The following is a 21,668-nucleotide window of genomic DNA, read 5'->3' on the forward strand; positions in this document are numbered from 1 at the left end:
GCAGATTTTTAAATTCTAGCCTGTCCAGAATTGCAGGAGGTGAAATGATGATCCAGTGGATTCAATAGTAACTTTCGAAAGGGAGTTGGAAAGATGCATGAAAATGATAAAAAAAATTGCAGAGCTATCGGGGAAGAACAGGGGAGAGGGATTAATTGGATAGGTCTTTGAAAGACCCAGCACAGATACAATGGGCCAAATGGCCCCCTTTTGTGCTATATAATTCAAGACTAAAAGGGTGAATTTTGAACAGCACTACTTCCAGAACAGAGCCCAGTTTGATGAGAGCAAGGATTGGAGAATGTACCTCTGGTGGAAGCTTTGGCAGATTCACCTCTGGTACCTGCCTCTCTGATTCTGCAGGGCTTCATAAGACGTACGCAATATAGCCACATGATATAGGAATTCAACAACAGGAGCAACATGCAATTATAAATAACACAGCATGCTAGGATGCTTTGTGGAGGTAGTAGGAGGTGGGGATACAGTCAGACACTGCAAGATTTTGGAAGGTGGGGCTGGGTGATGTTTGATGGGTCAGGTTTAGAGAAGGCCTTTGGGAGTTGCCAAGGAGGAAGGCAGCAGGATTTCTCATTTCCTGTATATCTCGCAGCAGGCCCTTTTGGAATTCCACCCGGAACGAACACCTGAAAAGCTTCATACGTTTGCCATGCATAGCAAGCAGAAGAGTATTCAGCCCACAGGAAGCAATGATGAAAAGAAGGCAGGGGTGGGGGTGGAAACCACAGAAATACAAACAAATTACACGGGTAATGAAAGGTTCACTGTCTCAAATGTTATGGCACCAAAATTTTGTAAGCGAGTGGAGTGGACTGTTATCATGGTTTTAGTACCACGTTGTATTGACATATGGGCCTGTACTTGGATTTCCAAAAGGCTTTTGATAAGGTGCCAGATAAAGGATTATTATGGAAAATAAAAGTCATGGTGTAGGGGGTAACATATTAGCATGGATAGAAGATTGGCTGTCTGACAGAAAACAGAGAGTAAGCATAAATGGGTCTTTTTCTGATTGGCAAGATATGATGAGTGGAGTCCCACTGGGGCCTCAACTTTTTACGATTTACATCAATGACTTAAATGAGGGGAGTGTAGCCTAATTTGCAGATGACGCAGATGATGTAGATGATAGGTAGGAAAGTATGTTGTGAGGAGGACATGAGGAGGTTGCAGATGGATATAGGTAGGTTGAGTGAGGGGGCAAAGATCTGGCAAATGGAATTTAATGTGGGAAAATGTGAAGTTGTTCACTTTGACGGGAAGAACAAAAAAGCAGAGTATTACTTAAATAGAGAACAGCTACATAATTCTGAGATGTTCTAGTACATGAGTCACAAAAAGTTAGTATGCAGGTACAGCAGATAATTAAGAAGGCTAATGGAATGTTATCCTTTATTACGAGAGGAATTGAACATAAAAGTAAGGGCGTTATGCTTCAGTTATATAGGGCATAGGTGAGACCGCACCTCGAATACTGTGTGCAGTTTTGGTCTCCTTATTTAAGGAAGGAGGTAAATGCATCGGAGGCAGTTTAAAGGAGGTTTACTAGATTGATACCTGGAATGAGTGAGTTGTCTTATGAGGAAAGGTTGGACAGACTGGGCTTGTTTCCGCTGGAGTTTAGAAGAGTGAGGGGTGATTTGATTGAAGTATACAAGATACTAAGTAGTCTTGACAAGGTGGACGTAGAAAGGATGTTTCCTCTTGTGGGTGAGTCCAGAACTAGGGGGCACAGTTTTAAAATTAGGGGTCACCCTTTTAGGACAGAGATGAGGAGAATTTTTTTCTCTCTGAGGGTTGTGCGAGTTTGGAATTCTCTGCCTCAGAAGGTGGTGGAGGTGGGGTCATTGAATATTTTTAAGGCAGAGGTAGATAGATCCTTGTTAGGCAAGGGAATCAAAGGTTATCGGGGTTAGATGGGAATGTGGAAATCGAAACACAAGAAGATCAGCCATGATCTTATTGAATGGCGGAGCAGGCTCGAGGGACCAAATGGTCTACTCCTGTTTCTATTTCTTATGTTCTTATGAATTTCATACTCCCCCCGCCGGCGGGTTTTTAGGTGGGGAGTTGCGGGGAGAGCGTGAAATTGAAGGTATGAGATTCCCTCTGGGTTTCCACTTGCCCCAACCTCCCAGCAATTTTACATCAGGGCGGGCAAGGCCTTGGATGGTCCGTCCACCCTTGCCCCAGTTGAGGTCCTTAAGTTGCCAATTATTGGCCACTCCCCCACCCAGCCTCAATTTTTAGGCTGGCAGGAGGATTTAGCTGTTGTAGGGGAAGCTCGAAAATGAGTGAGCCTCAGCCTCAGGGTAATAAGGCGGAGTGGGGGGCACCTGCATCAGAAGCCCCTTTCTGACTCCAAGCAACCCCCCCCTTAACGTCTGGTGGCCACTGGAGCTCCCTCCCACTCCACTCCCCCCCACTCCCCCCCCACCTCCCAGCCTCTCCCCCGACACCCCAATCGCCCACTTTCCACACCCCGGGGCCTTCGCTACTCTCCCCGTCCTGGAACCCTGTAAGCTCAGTTCACCACCACCTTCTCAAGGGCAATTAGGGATGGACAATAAATGCTGGCCTAGTCAGCGACACCCACATCCTGTAAAATGACCAGTCCCGGAACTTAGGCTCAGGTATCTTCCTGAACTTTCTCTTCTGTCCCACTGCAGCTCCTGTCACTACAGGGACTAGCGAACTGCCGCCTAATCACATTGGCCAGCAGCTCTCTGAGATGAGACTTCCTCCTGAGTGAGGGGCGGAAGTCCTGCCTGCAGCTAATTGACACTCATTCGAGCATGAAATGGCTGCAGGGCAGTCAGACCCAGTGGGGACATTTCCTGCTGACTCTACGGATGGCAGAAAGGGAAACCCCACCATCTGAAATATTCAGGCTACAAACTCAGCAGCTGATCCTGCCAAGATTTCAGGGTTGTGGGGAGCCCCAAGCCTGCAGCACTAAGGGTATACCTAATTCTTCCCAAGGGTAGGGAAGCCTCATTAGCCCTCAAGAGGGGTGGTTGGCTCCCTTCCCTAGTGGAACTTTTTGTTCAGCCCCCTTTATAAAGAGCACTGATTTGAAAGTAACCCCTGGCCTGGTCACAATCCCGGCCTGGAGCCCCAGGTGCACACCACTTCCTCCAAGTTGGCAGGCCGATCTCAGCAGACAGACTTTGGCTGCACCCGTGCCAAATTCCTCTGAGGATCAGGAAAGCAGGAACTGTCCACCTCTTCTTAGATATTGTTTTAGGAGGGTAGAGACTGCAGCATAACAGGCTGTCCTGCAATGGCTGGATGTGATGAACCTAGGTCCTTTCCCCTTCCAATGTACTCCAATCGATGTCACGACAGGACTGTTTTGGATGTTAAGTTCTCCCTCTTTAGGGGGACGACTGACACTCCTGGGCAATTCCAGGATTTCCCGCTCTCTATCCATGTATGTTATATGGAAGGTAGTTAAGATTAACTTCTGCAAACAGACACTTTGTACATCGTAATGAGTCAGTTCTTTTTTGGTCCTCAGCTAATATTCAGCCATTGATATTTGTTGATGTTTTGACAGCTGAATCATTTTTCTTTGAACAGTCTAATATAGTGGTAAATATAAAAACCATATTTACGCAGTTTTGTCATCATCAGCTACTGTTGCTGATGCTACTTCTCCATGAGACAGCTTGTCCCTCTGCACATCCCCCTGGAAATGGCCTGATTATTGTGTTAATACTGGAGGATTCTGCTTCACCTCCCACAATTGTATGACTACAGGTTTCCTAAATATCTGGTTGTGAAGGGCTTTTTACCCTGAAGTTACTTTGACCACTGCTTCCCTCCATAACAGAATCACAGAATTGTTACAGTGCACAAGGCGGCCATTCGGCCCATTGTATCTGCACCGGCTCTCTGAGCATTTTAACTTGGTGCCAATCTCCAGCCTTTTCCCCGTAACCCTGCACATTGTTCCTATGTGGATAATCATCCAATGCCCTCTTGAATGCCTCAATTGAACCTACCTCCACCATACTTCCAGGCAGTGCATTCCAAACCCTAACAAGTTTTTTCTCACCTCACATTTGCTTCTTTTGCAAAACACTTTAAAACTGTGCCCTCTGGTTCTCGATCCATTTACGAGCGGGAGCAGGTTCTCCCTATCTACCCTGTCCAGGCTCTTCATTATTTTGAAAACTTCTATCAAGTCTCCTCTCAGCCTTCTCCTCTCCAAGGAAAACAGTCCCAACTTCTCCAATCTTTCCTCATAACTCAAGATGCTCATCCCTGGAACCATTCTCGTAAACCTCTTCTGCACTCTCTCCATTGCGTTCACATCCTTCCTATAGAGTGGCGCCCAGAACTGTACACAATACTTCTGCTGCAGTCTAACCAGTGTTGTATATTAGCTCATCAAAACCTCCCTGCTCTTGTACTCTATGTCCCTATTAATGAAGCCGAGAATACTGTATGCTTTAGAAACAGCTCTCTCTACCTGTCCTGCCACCTTTACATTCCTTATCAGCCAGAGGGCATGTAGATCACCAGCTCCCTTCATGACATTGCATCTGCCACGATCTCCTTCCAAGAAGATACATGCAGTACATGCTCTTCCATGTAATCGCACTGGTCACCAATTATTTCTCTCTAAGACCATCTGAGCTAGAAATTATGTTTTAGGGACATCAGACCATGATGTTCCAGCTCAATGTCACATAAACTACTGCCTCTCTCCTGCCCTTCCTTCACTCAAGAGGAATCTACAGTAAATTAAAAGGAACATTTCAACTTTAGTAATTCCTTGTAGACTCAAGATGGTGGCTTCCACTGGCAGCAATTCCCTTCTGATGTGAGCTTTGCACCACCAATTAAATTTAAATTGTTAACTCATTGAAAGACAGACCACAGAAGGAGGCTATTGAGCCCATCGCACGTGTGCTGGCTCCTCAGCAGAGCTATCCAACTCGTTTCACACCCCCCACTCTTTCCCCATAGCCCTGCAGATGTTATCCCTTCAAGTATTTATCCAGTTGCCCTTTGAATGTTTCTATTGAGCTTGCTTCCACTTCACTTTCAGACAATGCATTCCAGATCACAACAACTCGTCGTGTAAAAGGTGTTTCTGCGTGTTACCTTTGGTTCCATTTCTCATAATCTTAAACCTGTGACCTCTGATTACCTATCATTCTATCACTGGAAACAGTTTCTTATTATTTACTCCATCTAAACTATTCATGATTTGGAACTTGCTTATCAAATTTCCTCTTAAATCTTCTTTGCTCTCCACATAACAGAAGCCCCTCACCCCTGGTATACTTTTATTCAGCTTCTTTTGCTCCATCACTAAGGCCTTGACATCCTTCCTATAGTGTGGTGCCCTGAATTGAACACAATACTCCAGCTGGGTAATGGACTGAGTAATCAATGCATTGTAATGATTTACCGTGGCTCCCTTGCTTTTATATTCTCTGGCTCTATTGATAAAGCCAAGGACTCTGTCTGATTTTTAAAATTGCCTTAACTTGAATTCATAACATTTTACAGCACAAAAGGAGACATTTGGCCCATCATGCCAATATTATCCAATTTGGTCCCACAGCCCCCCACCTTCAACGATTTGGGTGCACACACTTCCAGGTCTTTCCACTCCCACACCCCCTTTAAGACTATAATATTTTGTTTGTGTCACCTCTCCTCATTCTTCCTACCAAAATGCATCTCTCACACGTTCCTGCATTAAATTTCATCTGCCATGTGCCTGTTCATTTCACCAGTTTGTCTATATCCTCTTGAAGTCTGTTACTATTCCCCTTTCATGTCATCTGCAAATTTTGAAGTCTTGCCCTGTATACCCAAGTCCAACCATCAATATATATCAAAAAGAGCAGTGGCCCTAGTACCAACCTCTGGGGACAACACTCCAGCCTGAAAAACAGTTGCTCACCACTTACCCTCTGATTCCTGTTCCTCAGCCAATTTTGAGCCTATCCTGCCACTAATCCTTTAATCGCATGGGCTTCCATTTTGCTAACAAGTTTATGATCTGGTCAATTAAAATGGTTTCTGCAATTGGTCCACATCTGACTGTGTCAAGAAAGTCACAATGCACTGGTTCTCAATAAATACATCTGCTTCCTCAAGGTTAGGAAGAAAGAAAAAGATCAATTATTAAGAGGAACAAAAACTAGAAATGTTTATGTCCAAAATTTATCCAACCTTTCCAGGGAGAAACACAGAGTAAATTGACTTTTATCTATCCAGAGGAAGTAGACCATAACTCTCTTGTGACTGTCAGTCGTGAGTTGTCCAGCCAGAGCCACAGTCTTTTGTACCTTTCCTTTGTAAAGGTTTGCTTCTGAAGTTCCTCAGCAGTCCGCTACGCTATTAAGTATCTTGTGAATGCTAAGGTCATGAAAGTGTACTCTGCATGTTGAGCTGCCAGTCACAATAAGTGCAGATTACACACCATTACATGCCATTAGGGACGGGAAGCTGCTGCGTCCCTGTCATGTAGATGGAGAAAAACTATTGCTGTATTCTTTCTTTGACTTTTTACTTATTTCTGCCCATTAGTGCCTGGGGCAATCCCCATAGACTCAGTGCAAGGGAGCACCTTCGAGGAGAAGATATATCTGCAGTGGAAAGAGCCGATTGAAACATTTGGTATTATCACACTTTATGAGGTAAAAATATATAATATTTTATGGCTGTACAATTTTTCTGTTTCCAATTCTATATTTCACACAATGTGAAAAACATTATGTTTAGATGTGTTGGACTTGATTTTGCAATCTACAACCATAACAATGTGTTTGAGGTGGCCACTATGAAACAATGTAAATATATTTATATGTTCTTTTAGTGCTGTTTCTGATTTTGAACATGAGTTGTGCACAAGATAGACAATATCCTTCAGAAATGAACAATCTGCTGTTTCTTACTCTCAAATTTTCACTTCTTTAGAAGATGCCAACTCTTATTGAAGAATGATTCTTTTTTTCATGGGTACTTGTGCCCCTTGGTACCTTGGCGAGTGGCCATCCTTCATGTGGGAGATTAGATAATGAGTGTTGGCAAGCTATTATCCAGAGGTAGTTAAAGTGCCACAGCGGAGCCCAATCACATCCTCCCTGACATCCACACAAATAATTTCTAGCAGGGGTCATTGGCTAATGATCAGGTACAGGAATACAGGCTGACTTTTCTTCCTATACCTACTCAAGAAAATTGTAATTCCCCACCTCCTAAGGAAGTTTGCACTTTTAATTGTTTTTGTCTAGTGAGAAATAAAGTAAAGGGGGAAAAAATAATAGGATTGCTTTCCACTCCGTTATTAACCTATAGTGAGCGTTCCCAGTCCTGAACTTTCTGATCAAGTGATTAATAGGCCCTATGTTTAGAAGCATAAACAGCATGCAGTGCTAGACTAGTTTGGGGGCTTTCTGCTTGTTGTTGCTTTGCCTTCATTGCCTTTTTGCTGATCTTGAAAGAAAGAAGACCCTTAACATTTCGAGACTTCTGTGCACTTCACTATAGGTTATTAGCGAAGTGGAAAGCAGTCCTGTTATTTTTTTTCCCCTTCATTTTATTTCTCACTAGACTTGCCCTTATATTCCAGAGAGCTATGGATGCTCAGTCATTGAGTACATTCCATGTCGCTGTTGATAGGTTTTTAGGTTCTAAGGGAGTGAAGGGGTCTGGGGATAGTGTAAGAAGGTAGAAGATCAGCCACAATCTTGTTGAATGGCAGAGCAGGCTCGAAGGGCCAAACTCCATTCAGTTTCTTGCGGCTCACCTCTCTCAGATCTTTCCATTTGATGGTAGAAGGCAGAATCAATAAGGTCTGCTTACTGCTAGTTAACATCTATTGGTGCTTTTGACAAGAATAGGCCCAGGAAAATGAAGAGAAGTGTTAAGACATGACTCCTGTTTCACTCCAATACAATTTTACTTGTTAAAGGCATTGCTGCTTTGCCTCTATACCAAATTGGAGTAGCCTCAGGAAGTATCTAGCTTTGCAGACCGGGTGGAAATCCAGCACTATGGATCTTCATTACTCTTGCCTTGCATCACTGAGCATTACCCAGTTCAAAACAGAGGAAAGCTCTTCAATGATTCAGAACATAGATTCCAAATTCCATCTTGTGTAAAGTGAATCTGGAAGTTTGTTAGCATTGCTGGCGAGGCTGTCTGTTTTGAATCAATGAGCCCAAATTTATCCTCACCCTATTTGAGGCCTATACTCTTTATTAGAAGCCTAAGGGGCTGTTACAGCACTGATTCAAACAAAAACACAGATATTCATCACCTCGCCTAACGTCTGGAATTGTCAGAGACTAGGATTACACTATTTGGCAAGAACTGAAGTGAATGACCTGGCTAAAATTAAATTTATATTCAACTGGGCCACACTCATGTTTAAGAGATTAATACTGTAGGCAAGAAATGCTCACTCATTATGAGCTAATGTTATGCTACCCACCCTATTCCTAGAGGCAAAAAATATTGTTAAAAATGGCTCAGGCCTGAAACAGGTGTTAGTTCCTTCATGAATGAGGAGTTTGTCACCTGTTTGAAACCCTTACCGCAAGATTAGATTGCCAAGAGGCAGCTGGGCACCGGGTGCATTCAGGAAAACCAAGCCTACACGCGGCACAACAGGTGTGCTTTAAAGGGACCACTGCAGGCCGCAACCAACAAGATCCATATTTAAAATACGCACACCTGAAACAAAGCTCTGGCAAAGCACGGAGGCTGCTGCTGACCAAAGCTGCTTAGTCCCATTTTTTGCTGCCACCCTTCCTCAATGTTTGCAGCCTTCCTGATCCTGACCTCTGCCCTCCTCGATTGCCACCAAACACTGCCCTCCCTTCTGAGCCGATCGCTCCATTTTCTGGTTGCCCTTCTTCCTGAGCGACCCCTATCCTGGTTGACCACTGTCCCCTGCCCCCACTCCCATTTTTATACCAGTAAAAATAATAATTAGCATTCTTGTCCTTTTGTAAGATTACTTCAACGTTGTGTTGACTAAATAAGATGATGCCGGACAAGCAAAGTACAAGTTCCATCCTTTCATTTGTACTGTGCTAGCTGAACTTAGTTGAGCTTGGTACTTGGTACTTGATAACGTTTCCCTCCATAGTTTTCCACCAATGAATTTTCACAGGAGGTGCACAATGAGTGCAGTCGGTAGTCACATTATTTAAAAAATTTCAAGAGGTTTTCCTTCAGTGAATCCTTAGAGAGCATGCAGATTAAGGTTTGTGCCTTTAATTGTTCCTGGGGTAAAGGAGTTAGGGAAAAGGTAGTAGGGCTGTTGGACTTGGTGTCCCAGTCAGAAGGCTGCTGACGTTTACCCTCTTGGTTCACACTTGATGAACTACTGGAGAATATTTAACACTTAGGGAACCACAACCCAACATGAGTCAGTGCCTTCAGCTGAGAAGGAGAGGAAATTGAAAGAATAAATATCCTATTGGTAATTTTATTCACCGAGTCTTGCTTTTTAGGAACATAGCGCTGAATTTTATGCTCTTCGGAAGGCTGGTGGGGTGTGTAAAATTGAGTGCATTGCTATAGGTGCTGCACCCGGTGCCTACCCACCTTCCCCCACCACAATTTTACACGTGACAGGTGAGGTGCCGGGCGGTTCAACAACTCATGAGCCACTTGAGGCCCTTAAGTGGCCAATTAATGATCACTTAAATACCTCTTCCCTCCCCCACTGCAATTTCTCCTGAGTCAGGTGGAGGCCAGTGCCAAGTGTGATACCTGGCAGCTTTTATTGCTCTAGCTGGTGGAGGACAAGGGAGATAATACCTCCTTCAAAGGTTTCCTGATGCCCCCCCCCTTTAAGGCCTTCTCCCACCCCTCCGTTTCCCTTCTTTACCTAGCCTGTCCGCCCCAGTCCCCAACTCCCCCTCACCCTCTCTCGCCAGGGCCTGCAGCCAGCCTGGCCCCAGCAATAATCCCCACCTGTTTTGTGTCTGGCTCCATCAACAGCCTCCATTAGGCACTGCATGCAGCCCCAGCAGTGGCTGCAGCTGCGGCACTGCTGGGACCAGAGAGCTGCTGGCCATTTGGTTGGCCGCTAGCTCTCGAAGGCGAGACTTCTTCCCCAGGTGGGGAGCCAATCAGTGGCTCACCAACCCTTAAATGGCTGCGGTGTGGCCCGCCAGAGCTGGGCAGACTGGGCCCCAACATTTACACAGGGTTGGAGGCGAGGGTCCTGGCCGAGCATGAAATTACACCCTTAGGCGGTTACTTTTTGCACTGTTATCTATGATATATTAAAACATATTATTAAATGTGTGAAGGTCCTTTCATTTTCCCCTGTTTATAATTGTCCCTCTTCATACTTCGAACATAAGCTGCCAATTGGTAAACCGGCCATGCTGAAATTGCATCTACCATGAGTGAAGGCACTGCAGTGCCACCAGTGGCTGGAGGAGAAAATGACACTGTGGATATTCTAGAGATTATGGGGCTGAATTATACGAGGTGCAGGATTCCCTGCCCCACCACCCCCGCACACCATCCCCCACCAGCTAAAAGAACCTGCCAAGGGAACACCAGCTCCCACGCAATTTAACGGCCAATTGCCCCTTCTGGATCAGGAGATCCCACCTTAAAGAACAGCCAGCCATGAGAGGTTTGCAGATCTCTAGTACTGGGCATGTGACACTGGATCATTTGGGTACTGTTGGGCTTCTTGCTGGGTGCCAAGCTGGCAGGTCCCAGTGAGGGGGCGCGAGGGGCTGGCATTTGAGGGGCCATGGGGAGGGGCAGCCTGTGGGAGGTAAAACTTTGAGGAGGCCCTCCGACAAGCTGGGGGCCCATTAAGAAGGGATCTCCAACCAACCATCAGCCCATGCTGGGAAAACTGCCGAGCTGGCCACTAGGGGCGCAATGAAGACCTTAAGTGAGCATTAATTGTCCACTTGGGCTCAAGTGGCCCACTAGCAAGCCGCTCCCTACTGCTGGTATAATTGCAGTGGGGGCAGGGGGGCAGGTAGGCAGCAGGCAAGACACATGATGAACTCAACGAGCAGCACACCACCCCCCCCCCCCCCCCCCCAACCCCCCAACCTCCCTCACCCAACCGCCCGCCACGTCCTTCACCAGCCTTCAAAACCACTCACAGGGCAGCAAAAAAATTCAACCCATGAGTTGAAATCCCGCCACTGTAGCTGGGGAATTTAAGTTTAGTGAACAAATAAATTTGGAATAAAAAGTTCATGTCAGTGATGTGACCTTGTAATAACTCGATTGTCATAAAAACTGGTCTGGTTCACGAATTTTCTTTAGAGAAGGAAATCGCCATCCTTATCTATTCTGGTCTATATGTGAATGCGAACCCAAGGCATCTTGGCTGACTCTTAATTTGCTCTGTAATGGCCTAGCAAGTCCCTCAGTGATGGATAGTAAATGCTGGCCTTGTTGGTGAAGAACACATCCAGTGAATAAATAAAATAAACCCTCTTAGCCCTACTAACCTGAAGATTGCAGCTGGCTACAGGCAGCTGAATAGTAATTGTTTAAGAATTATCCTTTGAAAATGTGCTGTGCAATATATTTTATTTTATTCATTCATAGGATGTGCAATTAAAAAAAAAATTCATTTATGGGATGTGGGCATCACTACCAAAGCCAGGATTTATTGCCCATCCCTAATTGCCCTTGAAAAGTGGTGATTTGCCTTCTTGAACCACTGCAGTTCATGTGGCACAGGTACATCCACAGTGCTGTCAGGGAGGGAGTTCCAGGATTTTGACCAAACAACAGTGATGGAATGGCAATCTATATTTCCAAGTCAGGATGGTAAGTGTCTTGGAGGAGAACTTGCAGGTGGTGGTGTTCCCATGCGTCTGCTGCCCGTGTCCATCTAGACGGTAACGGTTGTAGATTTGGACGGTTCTGTCTAAGGAGCCATGGTGAGTTCCTACTGTGCATCTTGTAGATGGTACACACTGCTGCTACTGTGCATCAGTGGTGAAGGGAGTGAATGTTTGTGGACAATCACACGGGCTGCTTTGTCCTGGATGGTGTCAAGCTTCTTGAGCGTTGTTAGAGCTGCACTCATCCAGGCAAGTGGAGAGTATTCCATTACTTGTGCCTTGCAGCTGGGGAGTCAGGAAGTGAGTCACTTGCCACAGGATTCCTAGCCGCTGAGCTGCTCTTGTAGCTGCAGTATTTATATGGCTAGTTCAGTTCAGTTTCTGGTCAACGGTAACCCTGAGGATGTTTGATAGTCTAACAACTATGTCCAGCTCGGTCTGTAGTGGTACCACTGAGCCACTCTTGGTGATGGACATTGAAGTCCCCCACCCAGAGTACATTCTGCGCCCTTGCCACCCTCAGTGCTTCCTCCAAGTGGTGTTCAACTGATTCATCAGCTGAGGGAGGGCGGTATGTGGTAATCAGCAGGAGGTTTCCTGCCGATGTTTGACCTGGTGCCATGAGATGTCATGGGGTCCGAAGACAATGTTGAGGATTCCAGGGCAATTCCCTCCCAACTGTATACCACTGTGCCGCCACCTCTTCTGGGTCTGTCCTGCAGTGGGGCAGGACATACCCAAGGATGGTGATGGTGATGGTGATGTCTGGGACATTATTTATAAGGAAAGATCCCGTGAGAGTGACTATGTCAGGTTTGAGTGGTCTGTGAGACAGCTCTCCCACTTGTGGCACAAGCCCTCAGATGTTAGTAAGGAGGAATTTGCAAGGTCAACAGGGCTGAGTTTGCCGTTGTGATTTCCGATACCTAGCTCAATGCCATGTGGTCCGTCCGGTGTCATTCCTTACTGACTTTGTAGCGGTTTGATAAACCTGAGTGGCTTGCTAGGCCATTTCAGAGGGCATTTAAGAGTCAACCACATTGCTGTGAGTCTGGAGTAGGCTAGACCAGGTAAGGATGGCAGATTTCCTTCCCTAAAGGGCATTAGTGAACCAGATGGGTTTTAATTCTAGATTTTTATCGATTAATTGATGGTTTGTTTGAATAATTTGAACCGGGGTCCAGAGCATTACCCTGGGTCTCTGGATTACTAGTCCAGTGACAGTTCCACTATGCCACTGCCTCTCCCATAATACTGGTTACACTGTATTAATGGTTGCTTGTGTAATCTGTCTATTATTTTAACAGTGGCATTGGCCCATTTAAGGTAAATGGGTTAACATTTTGTTATAATAAAGGATAGGGAATTTGATGCAAACCCACTTGCATACTCATTACTAATATCATAGAGGATGATTCGAAATCCTGAGAGGGTAATTGGCCAGGAAGAGCCTGATAGCCTGAGGAAATTGAATTAACAGATAAAGCAAAGCCGCGTGGGTTAATAGCCACATCTCTCCTGATGCTAATTCAGCTTCCTCACATTACCACACTCCTTGATGCCAATAGCTTTGATGTTACAGACTGTCATTTTGTTTTAATAAAAATATTCAACAACAGTAAACACATGGAGGGGAAAAAAAAAACTGCAGTTGTTAAAGTTGGTGCTAATTTATGTCACTGTTGGTGAGACTTTGTCAGTATGTGGGCTCCTGACAACAGATGATTTATATTATGTATTGAGCTAACTCCTGATGTGCAGGAGTTATGTGGTCAGGACCAACATCCTAATTAGCTTGCCAAGTTTGTTAATTCCAGCTCCTGTGACGACCCAGTTAAAAATGGGTCAAATCTTACCGCCAACCTAAGCAACAAGTGTACGTTGGGCATGTTCCCAACTGGGGAGAATGTCATGGCAAGAGCCAGTGGCACGACGACTGGTGCTGAACTAATAAAGCTACAACTCAAGTTGGCATGATTTCCCATTATTGTGTCAAGTATTTTCAATCAGATGCATGTTTCCTGCTGTCTAAAATACCTATGGGAAATGCCAGCCAGGCCTCAGCTGGAGCACATACATGTCTCAAAGCAATCATTTGATCTTGATTATAGATCACTCCAGATTGATTTGTTTTGAATAAATCATTAGAGCAATTTTACTTAGCCTCTGATCTCATCTTTTGTAACGTGGTCAAACAAAAAACACAGTAATTTAACAGGAGAGCAGCCCCGGTTAAAGGTCTCCTCTAGGACTGAATCATTCTTTTTGGAATGTCATTCGCTGCCAGTTGGGCAATTAGTGATTGTTATAGTTTTTTTTAATCCCCTCAAGTGCTTCCTTTGCCCTCCTCAGACCTTGATGTTGCTGAGATACAGCATCACGGTACCGATGCCCTTTGGTATCAACTCAGTCAAGAATTCACTCTTGATCTGTGAACCTCGACTATGAGAAGCTACTCAAATAGGAGGTGAGGAGGTAACCTCACATGGGCATCATCCTGTCCTTACTTGATGGCCCAGCCGCGTGCACATTCAGCAGGTGTGATGGTCATTGGAGAAGGAATGCTGGTTGGCTCTTTAGTCCTGTGGACTTTAGTGGTACTATAAGCAAATATAGCATTTATACTGCCACCCCAGCTAACTCAGGCCTGTGTCCTTCATAGGCTGGATCTACAACATGCAGTTTAGTAAATGTAGCCAACAGAATGCTGGAATGCACACTTTTATTCTAAACATGCATAACCTTAATTGGTAGTTCCATATACCATCAATGATCTCAGATCAGTAGGTTCTGTACATCAAACCCTTGTTCAACCTCACTGAAAAAAACCAATAAAACATTCAAAGTACACAAGCTAAAATCTAACATCAGTAGTATGGAAAACGTAAGAGTCTATTATAAAGGATGTGATAACAGGATACTTAAAAAATCAAAGGGATTAGATAAAGTCAATATGGATTTATGAAGGGGAAGCCATGTTTGACAAACTTACTGGAGTTCATTGAGGATGTCACTAGCAGAATAGGTGAGGGAGAACCAGTGGATGTGGTGTATTTGGCTTTTCAGAAAGCTTTTGATAAAGCCCCACATAAGAGGTTAGTGTATAAAATTAAAACGCATAGGGTAACATATTGGCATAGATTGAGAATTGGTTAGCAGACAGGGAAGAGAGTAGGAATAAATGGGTCTTTTTTGGAATGTCAGGCAGTGACTAGTGGGGTACCGCAGGGATCAGTGCTTGGGCCCCAGCTATTCACAATATATATCAACGACTTGGATGAGGGAACCAAATGCAATATTTCCAAGTTTGCTGACGACACAAAACTTGGTGGGAATGTGAGCGATGAGGAGGGTGTTAAGAGGCTTCAAGGTGATTTAGACAAGTGAGTGAGTGGGCAAATAAATGGCAGATGCAGTATAACATGGATAAGCGTGAAGTCATCTACTTTGGTAGGAAAAACAGAATGGCAGAGTATTATTTAAATGGTTTTAGGTTGGGAAATGTTGATGTACAAAGGGACCTGGGTGTCCTTGTACACAAATCAGTGAAAGTAAGAATGCAGGTGCAGCAAGTAGTTAAGAAGGCAAATGGTATACTGGCCTTTATTGCGAGAGGACTTGAGTACAAGAGCAAGGATGTCTTACTGCAGCTGTACAAGGCCTTGGTGAGACTGGAGTATTGTGTGCAGTTTTGGTCTCCTTACCTAAGAAAGGATATACTTACCATAACACCTCCTATAATGATGAGGTGAAAGAACACATGACTAGGAGAGGCAGGGGAAGAATGTTCATGGCTTCAGCAGCATAACACCTAGTCAAGGATAGCTGTACATTTTTCAGTTGTATAAAATAGGCCAGTTGTTGTTTGAACATACCAACGTCTCAGTGATCATTCCAAAGCTAGACTAACCAACATACAACAATGACATTGCTTTATAATGAGCTCTTTTTGATCTTGAATGATAACTACAGCCTAACTTACCATTTTCAATTGTAACTCCTGTAGTTATAAGATTTTGGTCTTTTTTTCAGGACCAGGCATAAAAAAGACAGAAGAAATTCTGATTAAAATCTATTCTTTATATCTGTTTTGAATAAATTAAATTTAATGTTTCATGTAGTTATGGAGACGGAGAGGAACTGTTGAGGTATGCAAGACCCTAAAAAGGTTAAATTCCTGCGACTCTTTAGCATTGCCCAAGAACGTAAGGACATGGAGTCAAGCTCAGAGGAGGGAAAGTAAATGAATCGATCACACATGCAATTGGAATTGTGTTATAGGACTGTGGTACCCTGTCCCTTTAAGAGAATGCAAGTGTACTGATCATGTGATAGCACTGATGAATCATTGTACAGCGCTGGCAGCTGGGAACTGTAAGTCTAATTCTGGAGGTTCCTGAGTGAGCACGCATGATCTGGTGCTCTGCCCCGTGTCTCAATAAACCATCACTGTTTATTCCTACATCAATCTCTCCCTGTGATTGATTGCGAGCAGCAATTGAGGGGAACATAGGAAGGCATTTAGAGTTCAGTTGGCCAACAAACTCATTTACCAAGACATAAAAAAAGACCATCTGTTCTGCTAAGAGGAAGCGATCTGTTAAAACTAGGGGTTCACCATTGGTGGGGTTCCCATGAAGTGACTCTGGAAATGAGCAACCCAAAAAACAGAGTTACTACCTCTGAGGGTAGTGAAGATTTGGATAGGACTGGTCAGAGAAAGGTTGAGGCTGATTCCAATTTTACAATGGGGTTAGAGAGACACTTGGTGAGAAAAGCAATTGAGGAATATATCGACAGTGAATGATATACCCTGCTATTGAAGTCTGGCGGGCAGCCAGATGGCCTGAAATAAAAATAAAATTGATCCAGTACGTTCCTATCAACTTATTGGATCAACTAACAGAATTCTTGAGCCTGACAGATATTAATACCCTAATTAAATCACAGTGTTGCCTCTTGAAAGGCAGTAATGTAAACAAAGTGGCACTTATGCTATCACAGGCACTATAACGGCATCCACATGGGAGGGGGCGTTGTACTCTAGATTACTAACTATTGACTACAAACTACTAAGGTAGTCCATGCTACTCTGTCATTGGATAATAAGATCATGTGATCTTCTATTATAACACTCTTCTTAAAGCCAAATTACACATCAGATTACCACATTCCCTCCCCCTTTACTCAGAAATATATTTTACAGTTACAATTACAATTTTTCTCAAAATATCAAATTATTTACACAGATAAGTAATTTACAAATTCCGTCTTTCTGAGGGTTTCCTTATACGTGTTAAACGTCTCAGCTCTACAGCTTCAGATGTTTTGTCAGGAACCTGCATTTCTGGTGTTGTCTGAAGATTAGGTTCTTCAGTGGGCACCTGCAAATCTGTTCCCTCAACTCTTGCAGGCACAGCCGAACCTTCAAACACATCTATTCTCAGTTGCGTTCTTTCAACAGGAGATGTTGATGCAGCCGTGAACACTGGAGGAGTCATTTCCTGCTACTTTGGGAAGAATTTTCCCGTTGGCGAGCAGGGGTGGGGCCCACTCGCCGGCGTGTAAAATGACGCGGGATGATGTCGGGTGGAACTCCCGACGTCATCCCGTGTCATTTCCATTTCCAGGCCGGCGGGGGCGCAGCTGAGTCGGCTGTGCGCCCACCGACCTGTCAACGGCCTATTGAGGCCATTGAGAAACTAATTAAAATCATTAATGGACCTGCCCGTCCAACCTCAAGGTTGGCAGGCAGGCCAGGAGCCCTGGTGGGCTTCAGAAAAAGCATGAACCCTCATCCATGGGCAGGATAAGGTTTCATGAGGGTATTTAAATTTTTAATAAAGGTTTCAAAAAAAGTTATGGACATGCCCCAACTCATGTGACAGTGTCAAATGAGGGGACATGTCAGGGAAATTTTTCTATCATTTGTATTACAATTTTTAATTTGGAGCCGATCTCCCTGAGGCAGCACTTAGCCTCAGGAAGATCAGTGTGCTCTTTCACGCGCATGCGCGAAAGAGCGCACTTCCAGCTGAGGGAATTCACCCCCCCTGCCCGCACAGAGAGCGCACAGCGCTTTCTGGCAGACATCACGCTGGGCGGGCCTTAATTGGCCCGCCCACATAAAATGGCCCCCCCCGATCGGGGGCGCCAATCGGAGGCGCGTCTGCCCGCACCCATTACCGCACCTCCCCCCCACCAACTGGGGGGAAAATTTTTCCCTTTATTTCTCTCCTCTTTATACAATCTATATGTTTCCATATGATTTAGTCTTCCACTTTCACGTGGTAAGAAAGAAGTCCAGTGACTTAATTCAATTCACCTGATAACCACTTAGGCCCTTCACCAAAATTTTTCACATATACCGTCCCTCCTATGGTAAACTTTCTGTCATAAACAATTGTCATGTACAATTTTCTGACTTCCCTGGCTCCTTTCCACCTTCCCCCTTAAATTTGGCGTTACTAAGGTCAGTCTCATTCTGAGACGGCGTTTCATCAACAATTCTGCACCTCTTGTCGTGTGGTTCTATAATGGAAAATGTCATGGGGTAGTTCTATAATGGAAAAGAAAACGTGCTAACTTGGTCCTTTTGGAGTCTCCAGCTAATTTATTCATACTATTTTTGAATGTTTGAACTGGTCACTTAGCAGTCCATTTGAGAAAGGGTGGTATGAAGTTTTTACATGAGTAATACCGTTGAGGCTGATAAACTGTTGAAACTCAGCACTCGTAAATACCGTGCTGTCGACTACTCTTCTGATGAAACTTTGCCTTAGTTTGTCAATTGTAGCAGAAGATGTTGGTGAGTTTACTTCAAATATGTCCATCCATTTTGAGGAATAAGGAGAAACATTGTTCCCATAAAAGGTCCTACATAGTCAATATGCAATCGCTTCCATGGCCTTCCTGGCCATTCCCATGGGTGTAACGGAGCTGTTGAAGGTAACTTTTGCACTTGCTGACACTGCATACAACTTCTCACTAAGCTCTCTATTTGTCCATCCACTCCAGGCCACCGTAGACAGCTGCTTGCTATGGTCTTCATTCGGGAAATTCCTGAATGTGCGCTGTATAGTTCAGTTAACAAAGGCTTTTGTCCTTTTGGAAGAACAATCACTCTAGATCCCCACAATAAGATACCATCCTGGCTGGTTATCTCATTTCTTCTGTGAAAACATGGTTTCATTTCATCAGATTCCTGTTCTTGTGACCAACCACGAAGAACTTGTTCTTGTACTTTGGATAAGACTGGGTCTCGACTTGTCCAACCGCTAATCTGTCTAGCACATACTGGTGATGAATCTAAGAAGTTCAATAATAAAACGAGTTCTTGAGGAACTGGAACATCCTCATCATTTTCTTTCAAAGGCAAATGACTAAGCACTTCAGCATTTGCAATCTGATTTCCAGGCCTGTGGATGAAAGTAAACTCATACTTACAATTTTTCTCAAAATAACAAATTATTTACACAGATAAGTAATTTTCAAATTCAGTCTTTCTGGGGGTTTCCTTATATGTGTTAAATGACTCAGCTCTACAGCTGCCAGAATCAACGCCCGTCTCTGTGTTCTTGCTGAGGCTATGGGTGGTATAACCTTGTCCTCGCTGAACAATCCTAGCAATGGCTTATGGTCTGAAACAATGGTAAAATGACGACCGTGTACATACTGGTGAAATTTCTTAGCACCAAAGATGATTGACAAGCCTTCTTTTTCTATCTGTGAGTATCCCTTTTCCGTTGTGTTGAGCATCTTTGATACATATCCAATAGGCCGTTCTGAGCAATCGTCCATTCGATGGGAGAGCACTGCTCCCACTCCATAAGGAGATGCGTTACATGTCAGAGCTAACTCTTTTTGGCCAAAATGTACTAATAGGGTGGATGAATGCAAAGCTGTATCACTTCTTTGAAAGCTTCTTCCTGTGGTGTTTGCCAAGACCAACGTTGTTTTTTGTTGAGTAAGTAATACAGGAGTACCAGTCCTGTCGACAAATTAGGCAAAAGGTATCCATAGTAATTGATCATCCCCAAGAATGATTTTAGTTCAGAGGTGTTCCTTGGTGCTGGTGCCTCTCTAATGGCTCTCACTTTTTCTTCAACTGGGTGGAGGCCCTATGCATCTACCCTGTGACCTAAATATACTACATCTGTCGCTTGGAATGTGCACTTTTCTTTTTTTAAACGCACTCCCGCCTGCGAAAAACACATCAAACCTTCTTCCAAGTTTGCCAAATTCTCCTTTACAGTGAGTCCTGTCACTGGAATGTCATCTAAATAAACTACAACATGAGGCAATCCCTGCAGCAAACTTTCCATTGTTCTCTGGAATATGGCGCATACAGAGGATACACCAAAAGGCAAACGGGTATATTGGTACAACCCTTTGTGTGTATTAATTGTGACAAACTTCTGGGAGGCCTCCTCTAACTCCAATTGTTGATAAGCATGACTTCGTGTAGGTGATTCCACCTGCCAGCTTAGCATACAAGTCTTCAATTTTTGGTAAGGGTGTCTGTCCAACTTCGCCACTTCATTGACAGTCAATTTGTAGTCTCCACAAATTCGAACATTTTGGTCAGGCTTAAGTACGGGGACTATTGATGCTGCCCATTCCGAGAACTGCGCAGGTCATATCACTCCCAGTTTCTCTAATCTACCCAATTCGGTGCCTACCTTTTCTGGCATTGCATAAGGTACTGGTTTTGCCTTCAGAAATCAGGGGGGTAGAGTCTGGATCAACATGAATTTTTGTTTGTAGCCCTTGGATCTTCCCGAGTTCATCTTGGAAAACCATAGCTTATTTTTGTAGTAGCTCAGGTAACCCAATGGCTCTCAGTTGGAAGATCTCAGCCCAATCCAATTTAATTTCTTTCAGCCAGTTTCATCTAAGGAGACTTGGCACCTCACCTGCTACCACCATCAAGGGTAATTTCACTGATTGACCTCCCATACTGTACAGTAACCCTGCTTATGTCTCTGATTTTGATGTTTTCTCCCATTAAGTTTTCAATTTGGCATCCGTTTCTTCCAAAATTAATTTATATTCCCCATGATTCAGGTATATAAAGGTATGCTCACCTTTCACCATGGAGGAAACTCCTGTATCCACCTCCATTCTGATGGGTCTATCATTCACCCTCGCAGTTACATAGATTGGTTCTGTTCTTCCTACCTTTAAATTATACAATGAATAAATATCGGAATCTGTTATTTCAGGCTCTTCTATGTTACGAATCTCACGGGGTATTTTCTTTTGATTGATAGTCTGCCTGACTCTATCCTTGCAATGTCTCATGAGGTATCCTATCAATGACAGTAAAAACATTCGTTTTTTTAAACTTTGATTCATTACAAGGTTGTCTGCTTCCACCCCTGTTACTATTATTCCACGTTTTCACTGCTAAGTCATTTCTTTCTATTTGTTTGTCAGTGGTGGCTGCTTCCCGCTTCTCATCAGAGCTGTACATTTTGGTGCCCTTTTTGGTGAGGCTCACTGTCTAACGTGGAGGAAGGCGCCATTTTGCACTCCCTGTATGGCTTTTGAGTCCCTCACTGTGCCTTCCATAGCCACTATTTCCTGAGACTTCTGAAAATGCAAATTTGTTTCAGACAGTAATCTCCTCTGAATTGAATCTTCATTTATACCTCACACCAAACAATCTCTAAGCATTTCATTTATAGATGTACCATAGTCGCAATATTCTGTTAACTGTTTCAGACTTAAGCCACATAACAAGCGACTGGCTCCACGGGAGCTCTATTTCTTGAGTTAAATTTGAACCATTGCATCATTACCGAGGGCTTGGGCTGGTAATGACTC

General features: G+C 44.1%; 1 protein-coding gene across 12 annotated transcripts in view; it reads left to right on the top strand.

The window, feature by feature from the left end:
- The window catches only part of LOC144679979 (receptor-type tyrosine-protein phosphatase mu), an 855,381-nt gene that overhangs the window by 482,271 nt on the left and 351,442 nt on the right, over window positions 1-21,668 (top strand). For all 12 annotated transcript variants that reach the window (XM_078541013.1, XM_078541014.1, XM_078541019.1 and 9 more), the window contains exon 9: window positions 6,577-6,686. In XM_078541013.1, coding sequence (XP_078397139.1) covers window positions 6,577-6,686 — 110 coding nt within the window. The remainder of the gene's footprint in view (window positions 1-6,576; window positions 6,687-21,668) is intronic.

This window comes from Cetorhinus maximus, chromosome 4 (assembly GCF_964194155.1).
Source record: "Cetorhinus maximus chromosome 4, sCetMax3.hap1.1, whole genome shotgun sequence".
In the NCBI taxonomy this organism is placed as follows: domain Eukaryota; kingdom Metazoa; phylum Chordata; class Chondrichthyes; order Lamniformes; family Cetorhinidae; genus Cetorhinus; species Cetorhinus maximus.